Source organism: Chiloscyllium plagiosum, chromosome 20 (assembly GCF_004010195.1).
Source record: "Chiloscyllium plagiosum isolate BGI_BamShark_2017 chromosome 20, ASM401019v2, whole genome shotgun sequence".
Taxonomy (NCBI): domain Eukaryota; kingdom Metazoa; phylum Chordata; class Chondrichthyes; order Orectolobiformes; family Hemiscylliidae; genus Chiloscyllium; species Chiloscyllium plagiosum.
The window spans coordinates 41,769,416-41,782,524 of NC_057729.1; the positions used below are offsets into that span (position 1 = coordinate 41,769,416).

A 13,109-nucleotide genomic window follows, 5' to 3' on the forward strand; every position below is an offset into this window, starting at 1 on the left:
AACTCCTGTACTCAATACTCTGACCAATAAAGGAAAGCATACCAAACGCCTTCTTCACTATCCTATCTACCTGCAACTCCACTTTCAAGGAGCTGTGAACCTGCACTCCAAGGTCTCTTTGTTCAGCAATACTCCCTAGCACCTTACAATTAAGTGTATAAGTCCTGCTAAGATTTGCTTTCCTAAAATGCAGCACCTCGCATTTATCTGAATTAAACTCCATCTGCCACTTCTCAGCCCATTGGCCCATCTGGTCCAGATCTTGTTGTAATCTGAGGGAACCCTCTTCACTGTCCACTACACCTCCAATTTTGGTGTCATCTGCAAACTTACTAACTGTACATCTTATGCTCGTATCCAAATAATTTATAAATGACAAAACGTAGAGGACCCAGCACCGATCCTTGTGGCACTCCACTGGTCTCAGGCCTCTAGTCTGAAAAACAACCCTCCACCACCACCCTCTGTCTTCTACCTTTGAGCCAGCTTTGTATCCAAATGGCTAGTTCTTCCTGTATTCCATGAGATCTAACCTTGCTAACCAGTCTCCCATGAGGAACCTTGTCGAACGCCTTTCTGAAGTCCACATAGATCACATCTACTTCTCTGCCCTCATCAATCTTCCTTGTTACTTCCTCAAAAAACTCAATCAAGTTTGTGAGACATGATTTCCCACACACAAAGCCATGTTGACTATCCCTAATCAGTCCTTGCCTTTCCAAATACATGTATATCCTGTCCCTCAGGATTCCCTCCAGCAACTTGCCCACCACCGAGGTCAAGCTCACCGGCCTATATTTCCCTGGCTTGTTCTTACCATCCTTCTTAAACAGTAGCACCATGTTTGCCAACCTCCAGTCTTCTGGCACATCACCTGTGACTATCAATGATACAAATATCTCAGCAAGAGGCAGATGAACTTCGGGCTTAGATTGGTGCCTGGCAGTGTGACATTATTGCGATCACAGAGACTTGGTTGAAGGAAGGGCATGATTGGCAACTAAATGTTCCAGGATATAGATGCTTCAGACAAGACAGGGAGGGAAGTAAACGGGGGGAGAAATTGTATTGCTAGTCAGGGATGATATCACGGCTGTGCTGAAGGAGGACACTGTGGAGGGCTTGAGCAGTGAGGCATTGTGGGTAGAGCTGAGAAATAAGAAGGGTGCAGTTACATTGTTGGGGCTGTATTACAGGCTTCCCAGCAGTGAGTGTGAGGTAGAAGAACAAATAGGTAAACAGATTATGGAAAGATGTAGAGGCAACAGGGTGGTGGTGATGAGAGATTTTAATTTTCCCAACATTGACTGGGATACACTTAGTATCAGAGGTCTGGATGGGCAGAATTTGTAAGGAGAGACCAGGAAAGTGTTCTAGAGCAGTACGTCAATAGTCCGAGGGAAGGAGTCAAATTGGACCTGGTGTTGGGGAATGAGCCAGGCCAGGTCGTAGAAGTTGCAGTGGGGGATGTCTTTGGGATTAGTGACCACAATTCTGTAAGTCTTAGAATACTCGTAAACAAAGACGAGAGTGGTCCTAAGGGAAGAGAACTAAACTGGGCCAAGGCTAATGATATCAAAATTAGGCAGGAGCTGGGAAATGTGAATTGGGAACAGCTATTGGAAGGGAAGTCCACATTTAATGTGTGGGAGACTTTCAAAGATAGTTTGAAGGTAGTGCAGGATAGGATGTCCCTTTGAAAACAAGGAATAGGAAAGGCAAGATTCGTGAACCGTGGAGGACAGGCGAAATCGTGCAACTAGCCAAGAGGAAAAGGGAAGCGTATGTAAGGTCCAAGCAGCTAAGAACAGAACAGGCCTTGGCGCAATATCAGGAAAGTAGGACTATACTTAAGCGCGGAATCAAACAGGTTAAAAGGGGTCATGAAATAATTTTAGCGAGCAGAATTAAGGAGAATCCCAAAGCATTTTATGCATATATAAGAAGCAAGAGGATAACTAGAGAAAGGGTTGGTCCACTAAAGGATCAGGAAGGAAAGTTGTGTGTCGAACCTGAGGAAATGGGTGAGATTCTCAATGATTACTTGTGTTCACTGAGGAGAGGGACGTGATGAATGTTGAGATTAGAGATTGAAGTTTGTTTACTCTGGATCATGTTGACATAAGGAGGGAGGATGTGTTGGGTAGGCTAAAGGATATTAAGGTGGATAAATCCCCAAGACCTGATAGGAATTATCCCAGGTTGCTGAAGGAGATAAGAGAGGAAATAGTTGGGGCCCTGACAGATATCTTTGTAGCATCCTTAAACACAGCTGAAGTGCCGGAGGACTGGAGGGTTGCTAATGTTGTCCCCCTGTACAAGAAGGGTAGTAGGGACATTCCAGGTAACTATAGACCAGTGAGCCTGAAGTCAGCGGTGGGAGAGTTGCCGAGTAGGTAGTAAGGATAAAATCTATTTATATTTGGAAAAGAATAGGCTTATCAGTGATGGGCAACATGGTTTTGTGTGGGAGAGATCGTGCCTTACCAACTTAATAGAGGCCTTTGAGCAAGTGACCAAGTTGGAAGATGAATGAAGGGCTGTAGATGTCATGTACATGGACTTTAGTAAGACGTTTGATAAGGTTCTCCAAGGTAAACTAATGGAGAAAGTGAAGTCACATGGTGTGCAGGGTGTCCTAGCTAGGTGGATAAAGAACTGGTTGAGCAACAGGAGACAGAGAGTAGCAGTTGGGAGTTTCTCAAAATGGAGAAAGGTGACCAGTGGTGTTCCACAGTGATCAGTGCTGGTGCCATTGTTGTTTGTATTATACATAAATGATCTGGAAGAGGACATTGCTGGTCTGACCAGTAAGTTTACAGATGACAAGAAGGTTGATAGAGTAGCAGAAAGCATAGGGGACTGTCAAAGAATACAGGAGAATATAGATAGACTGGAGAGTTGGGCGGAGAAGTGGCAGATGGAGTTCAATCCAGGTAAATGTGAGGTGACGCATTTTGGTAAATCTAGTTTTAGAGCGAACTATACTGTAAACGGAAGAGCCTTGGGTAAAGTTGATGAGCAAAGAGAGATCTGGGAGTTCAGGTCCATTGTACCCTGAAGATGGCTGCACAGGTGGATAGAGTGGTCAAGAAGGCATTTGGTAGGCTTGCCTTCATCGGATGGAATATTGAGTATAAGAGCTGGCAGGTCATGTTAAAATGGTAAAAGACTTTGGTTCAGCCGCATTTAGAGAGTTGAGTAGGTTAGGACTGTTTTCATTAGAAAAAAGGAAGTTGAGGGGGGACTTGATTGAGGTTTACAAAATCATGAAGGGTATGGACAGGGTGGATAGAGATAAGCTTTTTCTCAGGGTGAGGGATTCAATAACGAGAGGTCTGGCATTCAAGGTGAGAGGTGAAAAGTTTAAGGGGCATACAAATGGAAACTACTTTACACAGAGGGTGATAGGTGCCTGGAATGCATTGCCAGCAGAAGTAGTAGAGGCAGGTACGGTAGATTCATTTAAGGTGCGTCTGAACAGATGTATGAGTAGGTGGGGAGCAGAGGAATTAGATGCTTAGGAATTGGTTTAGACAGTGGATTTGGATCGGCTCAGGCTTGGAGGGCCGAAGAGCATGTTCCTGGGCTGTACATTTTCTTTGTTCTTATAATCCTGATCACTTTAGATAATGCTGGTGGGGATGGAGGTTTCACAATACCAAATGAACACATCAGAATGAGACTTTGAGAGCACAGTCTGGAAAATGGCAGCTCTGGTGCCAAATCAGCATTGCACTTTGACTAACGTCATGATTTATCTTCTGTGCATATTTCTGGTAGATGTTGGCTGTGTCATTTATTAAAGTGACATCTGGCGTTTTTATGTCAGAAGGGTACACACGCATTACTAATATCACTTTGGCACATTAAAGAACCTGAGAGTGCCTGAACAATCGACATCACATTTTCATCCCTTCCACATCTTGGTGAGTACACCATCACATCATGCACAAAACATCTCAGCTTTCTCCATAGTGACATCATGTGACTTCTCAAAATGCCATGGCCAACCTACACATGTGGTGAATGTCAGCTGTCTGCTTACCCACCAGCCAAGTGCAATCCCCTACAAGCAGCAAGCTGGCAATATTACAGGAGGCATGACTAAATGATCTACTTCAGCACAGATTCATGTGCACTGTGCAAGCAACTTGATAAAGAGATGTTAAAATAAACAGTTAAATGGAACTACTGAATTTTGGGCAGCATCCATTTAATAAAAGTGCAGCATCTGTTGCATTTGCCTTCTTTGTTCCAAAGAATCAAAGCTCTACACAAAATTAGAGTAAATTCCCTATAGTGTGGAAACAGGCCCTTTGGCTCAACCAGTCCATACCGACCTTCCGAAGAATAACCCACCCAGACCCATTTCCCCTCTGACTAATGCACCTAATACTATGGGCAATTTAGCATGGCCAATTCACCTGACCTGCACATCTTTGGACTGCAGGAGGACACCCACGCAGACACAGGGAGAATGTGCAAACTCCACACAGTCACCTGAGGCTGGAATTGAACATGGGACCCTGGTGCTGTGAGGCAGCAGTGCTAACCACTGAGCCACCGTGCCACCCTAAATTAAATTTAGGTCGAGAGATCTTTCATCAGGACCACATTGAAAGCTGGAATAACTCCTGCTTTTGATAGACGTATCTTTAAGGAAATCACTAATCATCAAAGAAAGACAATTCGGGAACCAACAGGTTAGATTAGATTACTTACAGTGTGGAAACAACTTCGGCCCAACAAGTCCACATGCAATTCTGTACTGCAAAAGTGCTCATCTATCTCTATGTACCTGACATGAATATGAGAAATGTATAAGGAAGAAAGGAATTCTGTGTCCATGTAACCAGCAAAAGAGAGAAACTCCAGAAATAAAAATGGAAAGGATAGCCTTGGAATTCTTGGCAATGAGAAATATCTGACTACTTTCAACCAGATTGTCAAAGCCGTTAACTTCTCCATTTCATATTATTGTCGGGGAAACTGCACTCTTTGGGGTAGTTTTTGCTTTACATCCTCAACAGGCAGTAATCCAGTTGAGTGATTGTCTGCCCTTTGTAGAATGCTGTTCATTCCACTTCATGTTGAAACAACAAACATCAAAGACCAACATGCTAGAAAGGCATAATAGAACAAACTGTTCAGTTATTCATGTAACCTCTCATACTCATGCTTTTCACAAGTTTTCATAATTAGCTGTGCAGATTGTATTCCTGAAGAGAGGTTGATTCAGCAAGCTCAGTTAGTTAAACATTTGATTCCAATAAAATATCTTGAAGTAATCGCTACAAAAATAGCATAATTTATGAATACACTTTTATGAAAGATTCTCTGGTAGAAATGTAAGGACTTGTATTCTGATGCATACTTTCCAAAGGCACATAATTACTTTATTAAGAATTACTTTGTAAGCTATGATTTATTCCTGTTACTGAGTATAGGAAGCAAATTTTGATTCATTTTAAAGATAACAGTCAGAAATAAGGATAAATCATGGCAAAAAAACCAACATCTATTCCTTTCTCTTTGAAGTTAACTATTTCAAAGTATCATACAATTCAACTTTTCAATACTAAATTGCGACCATATAATTGCAACAAAGTACTGCAGATCCTGGAAATTTGATTTTGTTATAAAATTCTGGTAAAACTCAGTCGGTCAAGCAGCATTTGTATAGAAATTGAGTTAACGTTTTAGGTCGAGTGATCTTTCATCAGGACCACATTGAAAGCTGGAATAACTCCTGCTTTCGATAGACGTGTCTTTAAGGAAATCACTAAACATCAAAGAAAGACAATTCGGGAACCAACGCCAAATTAGATTACTTACAGTGTGGAAACAGGCTCTTCGGCCCAACAAGTTCACACCGACCTGCCGAAGCGCAACCCACCCATTTCCCTACATTTACCCCTTTACCTAACACTACGGGTAATTTAGCATCGCCAATTCACCTGACCTGCATATCTTTGGACTGTGGGAGGAAACCGGAGCAAACCCACACAGACACGGGGAGAATGTGCAAACTCCACACAGTCAATCGCCTGAGTCGGGAATTGAACCCGGGTCTCAATTGAATAAAGATTGGTGCACTTTGTGTCTTTCACTGTGTCTCACACCTGCACACACACACCATGGGTGCTGGGGATAAAATAAGCACTACCGCACTTAGGTGGTAGTGTGGGGGTTAAAATAAAAAAAAAGGAAAAAAAGAAGAAAAAAAAAATAAAAATAAACAGAAGGTTCTTCCTGGTGGTGGAAATTGAATAAAAAAGAAAAAAAAAAGGAAAAAGAAAAAAAATTGAACCCGGGTCTCTAGCGCTGTGAGGCAGCAGTGCTAACCACTGTGCCACCGTGCCGCCCACTAAATCAACGCCAAAGTAGGGAAAGCGGAAAAGATCACAGGGAGTTCAACTGGTTCGCTCTGAGTTATACTGGCGGTCAGTGCCGGCGTGTACACTACCAGCTGCTCACCTGGATGACTGTTTTGACAGTCGATTCCTCCACAATAGTGGTACAGATCAAATCATTTGGGTCAGGGACGTTGGTGGCGTATTTTTCACCCATGGTGAATATCATCGGAATGGCCAGCAGGAATGAGAGCAGCCAGATCATGGAGATGAGCTTCTTGGTGCGGCTGGTGGACATCAGGGTCTTGGCTTTGAACGGGTGACAGATAGCCAGGTAGCGCTCGATACTCAGGCTGGCGATGTTGAACGCCGTGGCATAGGTACAGGCGTCCCGGAGGAAATAGTAACCCCGGCAGACGGCGTCTCCGAAAGCCCAGGGGTGGTGCACCCAGATGAAGTTGTAGAGCTCGATGGGCATGCACAGGAACAGGGTGAGGAGGTCCGAGAAAGCTAGGCTGGCCAGGTGGTAGTGCACGGTGCTCTGTAAGTTCTGCAAAGTCTTCTTCCTGACCAGGGTGTGCATAGTGATCGAGTTTCCCATCGAGCCCAGGAAGAAGAGGCCGAGGTACAGCAGAGTGATGACCACCTTGGAGTAGATGTCAGTATTCACGTCCAGGTCGCTGCCCCCGGCTCCTGGCTCCTCCTGGCTCACATTTCTGTTGCCAAATCCAGGCGGAAGGACACCGTGCTTCTCCAAAGTGGAGTTTAACTGAAGGCTCATTTTCAGTCTGTGTGTGTGTGTGAGAGAGAGAGAGACTGGGCTGCAGTCCGGGAGCTGAGTGAGTGCTCAGTCTGATGCCAGGGCTGCTGGCGAATGGAGCAGGGGCTTTTATAGCTCGCTTGCCCCTCGAGTACCTTCCTCGGAAGGTGACGCACTGAGCGGAGGAGCTGCTCCAGAAGAAACGACCAAATGGCTCAGACGCTGCGCTATCAAAGCAGAGAACATGAGCTGGAATTTATATTGGTTCCACGCTCTAACCGACTTGGATGGGGCAGCTACACCAGACGAGGAATCAATCTGGAAAGTGCGGACTATCTGATCTTGGGTTTGATGTGGGAGCCTTCCCCGGGGTAAAAACCAAGCAAGGGTATCTTTGTTTAAGCACAGAAGCCCTGATGACACTGCTCCCGTGTGTGTATCCAGTTCCCCAGCGCTGGTAAAATCCCTCTCAAACATTCCCCACAGCGCGGTCTGCTTTATCAGATCTTGTTTCGGATTTTTGGTTTCCGAAATGTTTTTGCTTCGTAGTTTAAGCGGATTCCGAGGGGGGACCGGTGCTGACCATATGTCTCAGGCCTTCGAACCGGGGGGGTTCGCTGGCTGGGGGGAAGGAGGTGTCTGGAAATTCCGCCAACCTCAACAATTTCCCCCTGCCTCTCGGCGAGCTGGCATTTCGGGCAGACGGACTTATTGCAAGTTGCTCCCGAGATCACAGAGGTGTGTTCGGAACTTGGGAGTCTCCCAGATTCTGAGGTTCCTGTGAAATAGACACCAGGTTCGGGGAGGTGTAGCTGGTTTTACACTGACAGAGAATCCTCTGGCGGAGATAACCTGAAACGGTTTGTAAGTGGCCAGCAGCTTCTGTGCCTAGAATCGGTTTCGTATTGAGGCGAGGGGAAAATCCTGCGAGTGATGAAGGGTTTACCTTCCGCCTTGTGAAATAAATAGTTAGCCCCTCGGTTTACTTTCTCTCAAATGTGGGCAAGACACCAATAAATCCTTTCAAACACTGCCCATCCCTTCTGGGCGGAAGTGTAATTTTCTTCTGCTGGGGTTTTGAGAGCAGCTAACGGGAGGTACGTTTTAATAATGCCTCCATCCGCCCTCCCGATTCTGTGGAAATCGAGGTGAGAAACGGTCATGGGGATTAGAAAACTGAGTTGGAGATTTTTTAAAAAGAGATGAATGAAGATTAAGGTTGGGAATCGTACAGATGAAAGTTCATCTTTATTTTCCAGATACTGACACCACCCCGAATAGTTCGTCTACAATAAAGGTATTTAATCGCTTTATAGCCTGCAAAAAAAAATCTTAGACACCGATTTCACCGCGAGTTAACTCCTTCCCAAATTTTGGAACACACATTTGCCCAGACAAATCACAGAAGAGTATGAAGGAGCGAATTACTGCAGAGGCACAGGGATGTGCAATTCGTTTGAACGCCGCTGTATTAATGTTCAATTTCTGACACAATTTTCTCGCAATCCCCCTGGATGGAGATAAACGCTTTCCTTTCTGAGAAAATAAATAACTTCAAGTTTGAGGAGTTTCTCTGTAGGTGGGGGTTGGGGGAGGGGGTGGAGGAGGAGTGAGTGGGAGCGGGAATCAGTCAGCAGAAAGGACAAGGAATTACCAAGATCGAAGTAAGACCCTGGTTGCTGGAACTCGGAAATACAAACAGAAAATACTGGAGGGACTCCAGAGATCTGGGAACTTCTGCAGAGAGCAGCGGTCTCTCTCTCTCTCCCCAGAAAGATTCAAGGGGCATTCACAGCATCTCCTGTGCGGAATGAATTCACTAGCTAACGGTTCAAATTTCCATCGAACTGAATGGGGAAGAAAGCTTTTTTGTTAGTTAGTTAGGCTAAGAGTTTTGATTTATTATTTGACAGGTTGTATTTGCTGCATGTTTAGACAAGGGAAACTATAAAGATTCTTAAGTGCTGAAGTGTTGCAAGAGGCAGTTCTTTCCTGATCTTAAAATTATAGATCAGAGAATGGTTGCAATCTGAATAAAGGTCACTTCACCCATCATGTCCAATCTGATGTCACTCTTTGAAGGAGCCAGAACCTTGTGCCATTTTTGTCCCCTGCCCTTCTCTCTGGAGCCTTGAAATCAGTTCTTGACAACTTTTGCTGAACCTGCCTATACAATGCTGTCAGTAAGTAACCACTGGCTGGTGTGAAATAGTTATTCCTCATGTTCATAGAATGATCGGTGAGAATCCCTACAGTGTGGAAACAAATCATTCAGCTCAACATGGCTACACTGACATGGAAAGGGCATCCCACCCAGACCCACCCCTCCTATCCTTTACCTGTAACCCTACATTTCCCATGGTGAATGCACCGAATCTACTCTTCCCTGGATACCAGGGGCAATTTAGCATGGTCAATGCACCCAATTTGCACATCTTTGGACTGGGGGAGAAAACCACAGGAAGAACATGCAAATTCCACACAGACAGTTGCGCGAGGGTTGGAATCAAACTTCGATCCCTGCTGCTGTGAGGTCGCAGTGCTAACCACTGAGCCACGATGCCACCCTGTTGCCATTGCCTCTTTTGCCAACGATCTTAAATCTGTAATTAGAAACAGAAAGTGTTGAAGAAACTCAGCTGGTTTGGCAGTGTCAGTGGAGGGAGAAAAATAACTTTCTGTTTTCATTCAGATTTGCAGCACCTACAGTATTTTGCTTTTATTTTAAATCTGTGCTTTCTGGTTCTCGATCCTTCCACCAACGGGTATAATGTCTTCAAAGTTTGGGGGAAGATTTGTAGCTCGGGTGCTCGCTGTTGTGGTTCTTTGGCCGAGCTGAGAATTTATGTTGCAGACGTTTCGTCCCCTGTCTAGGTGACATCCTCAGTGCTTGGGAGCCTCATGTGAAGCACTTCTGTGATGTTTCCTCCGGCATTTATAGTGATTTGTACCTGCTGCTTCCGGTTGTCAGTTCCAGCTGTCCACTGCAGTGGTCAGTATATTGGGTCCAGGTCGATGTTGATTGAATCTGTGGAAGAGTGCCATGCCTCTAGGAATTCCCTGGCTGATCTCTGGTTGGCTTGTCCTATAATAGTAGTGTTGTCCCAGTTGAACTCATGTTGCTTGTCATAATTTCTCCCTACCTATTATATCCAGATTCATCATGATTTTGAACATCTCTGTCAAACTGCTTTTCAATGTTCTCTTCTCAATCTATCTTCATGGTTGAAATCCCTTCCCTTAGGAACCATTCACTTGAAGTATTTTGGCACCAGCTGGGTATCTGTTATGGAGGATTTCACCAAATCTTCAGCATATATTCTAAAAAAACCTGATTTTTCATCAGAAATAGAATTTGCTGTAAATATTAATCCAAGCACGACAGTTTTAAAGACACAATTGTAATCACACTAAACATTTTGGAAACAGAGACCTAGAAATTAACAAAGTTATCAAATGTCATGTGAACATGTCACATACAGGCAGTCTTTTTTACAAAAATGAGATTAGAACTGAGAGATTGTAGCTGCTGAAAAACTCAGACTGCGGGTCTTTGTTCGAGAAAAATGACTAAGGAGATGACTTGATAAGGATCTTTAAAAGTGTGCAGTTGTTGGATCATATTGACTTAGGCAACAATTTCTATTTAAAGGGGGAATCTAAAATGAGAATCCATACATGCAAAACACTCAACAACGATTTCAGTCAGAAATTGAAGAGAAACCTCCTCACTAAAAGTGATGAGAATGTGGAACTCTGTCACTCAGATATTGGTTAAGATCAATAGCAGAGATAAATGGAAAGAGAATCTAGATAGGTACAAATGTGTGAAAGGATGTGCCAAGATGAAGGAAAACAGGTGGCTGCTGCTGTGGATTGATAACAGTGGAACAGACCTATTGGTTTGTATGCTCTGTTTCTGTGGCTGTACAATTCTGAATAATAAACTATGTTATCAAATTGTCAAGCTGTTTGGTTGCCAGGTTGTGACTGAATTCTTCACTGTACCCAATTCTAACTTCATCAAATACGTGGTGGACCAGAATATCATTTGTTCTGTAATAATTTTGAAAATGGGACACAAGTCCACCCCATCTCATCTGGTCGCAAGAAGTATACAGTTTAAGAAGATTCCACCTTGAATCAATGACCACAGCAGAGGGTGGATTATGCATAAATATGTTGATGTATCTGCTGAACTATTTACAGTTGAATGCAAGTCTAAAATGTAAACGCTCTCATTGATTTCAATGGCACTATATTGAATGGTACACCACTGCTTTCTAAAAGGGAAGGGGATCAGCCTGACCTCCAAGCCAATCCTTAATCAACAAGTTTGCAAGAATGTACTCGACAACACTGGGTGTGGTCTAGGTTAGAAATGGCTGAAATAACCTCCTAAACTTAAGTAAGCTCCAGCGCTTACTATCTATTCTCGCAGAGCACAGATAGTTACTTGATGAAGCATGGTTAGAATCCTTGTAATCATACCCAGTTTGAAACGTTGGTGGAAAAGTGGTGCAAAATTATGGAAATAAACATGATGCCACTTTTTATTTTTAATGGTGTAATTTATTTGCTTGCTGTACATAGCTTACTGACAGCTTGACATTTTGATACAGCCTCATTGTATCATCCGTAACAATATCTGTCATTCTTCATTTAACATCAATAGAAATTTACTCAGTTTATTGCAAATGCATTGATCTGCTTTTTCAGTGCATTTTACTTTGCTCTGCTTTGTATAATAGTCTTCCAAAATAACAAGCCATTCCTAGTCAAAACACGTAATGTCCATTCTTCTAGATTGGAAAACAAATACTAAATCGCAGTTTTAATCGCAGAATTTCATAGAATTGTTACAATGCAGAATGAGGCTATTCAGTCTATCATGTCTGGACTGTTTTTCTAAATGGGCAAATTACTGAGGGCTATTCCCTCACCTTTATTTCCGCCATCCCCCATAACCCTGCACATTCAAAGAAATAATTCCTTATATTGCATTACATTTATTTCTATGAATGTTTCAGAACTGTTCTTTAAACAGGTTATTTGTCATTCAGAAAATGTCAAACAATGAACATTATGAAGTAGAATTTAAAAACTATATTAAACTACTTGACATGATGGTGTAAAATATGGACGATTGATCATTGAAATCTCATTGCTTTGCACTTTGATTCGAGAAGTATTTTAAAATACTCTAAAATGGCCACCAAAGTCACTTGGTCTGAAAGTAGACAAACGCACAGAAATACACAAAGTAATTTCTGATGACTGTGATTAACTTCTACACCCGGAAAAGGCTATCCAATTAGTAACTACCTGAATATTCATCATATGCAATGTATAGTTCATAATGAGACTTCAGATGTTCCGAGGTGTCTTTGGAACAAAGTCTTAAAACTATTAACTTATTATGCAGAATAAAGGATAGCTATCATCCAGTCTATAGGAACTGTAACAAAGCTGTTCACAAAATTGTGTTTTCCCCATTGAGGACAGGAACGAGGTTTGAACCATCAAAACCCCTTCCTGTGAGATGCCATGACATAATGGTTTTTGCTGCAGTGAAAAGACATCCAGAAACACGAAGTAAAATCCAAACACTTACAGTGATATCGAGGAGAGTTCTCTCTCACTTTGGAGTAGCTGGTTCCATAAAAATTGACCAGTCCTGTGAGAAAACAGATGTGAATTGTGAATACAGGCATTCTCAAAATATAGAAATCAACCAAATAACTGTTAAGCCTTATCTCCATAGCCTGTGCATTACTCAGTGTGCACGGTGGAAGGTGGTGTGGGGAGATGGAGTGTTGAACAATAAGACAAGATGCTCGCTAGTAACACCAAATCGCATGCACTAGCATGCATGACCATTCTCATTATTAGGAGAAAGTGAGGACGGCAGATGCTGGAGATCAGAGCTGAAAATGTGTTGCTGGAAAAGCGCAGCAGGTCAGGCAGCATCCAAGGAACAGGAGAATCGACGT

The 13,109-nt window shown here is 43.1% G+C and overlaps 1 protein-coding gene across 2 annotated transcripts in view; it reads right to left on the bottom strand.

The window, feature by feature from the left end:
• The window catches only part of ntsr1 (neurotensin receptor 1 (high affinity)), a 57,653-nt gene extending 50,283 nt beyond the window's left edge, over positions 1-7,370 (bottom strand). For both annotated transcript variants that reach the window (XM_043710615.1, XM_043710614.1), the window contains exon 1: positions 6,481-7,370. In XM_043710615.1, coding sequence (XP_043566550.1) covers positions 6,481-7,137 — 657 coding nt within the window. In that variant the 5' untranslated portion in view covers positions 7,138-7,370. The remainder of the gene's footprint in view (positions 1-6,480) is intronic.
• Between the last annotated feature and the right edge of the window lie 5,739 nt (positions 7,371-13,109).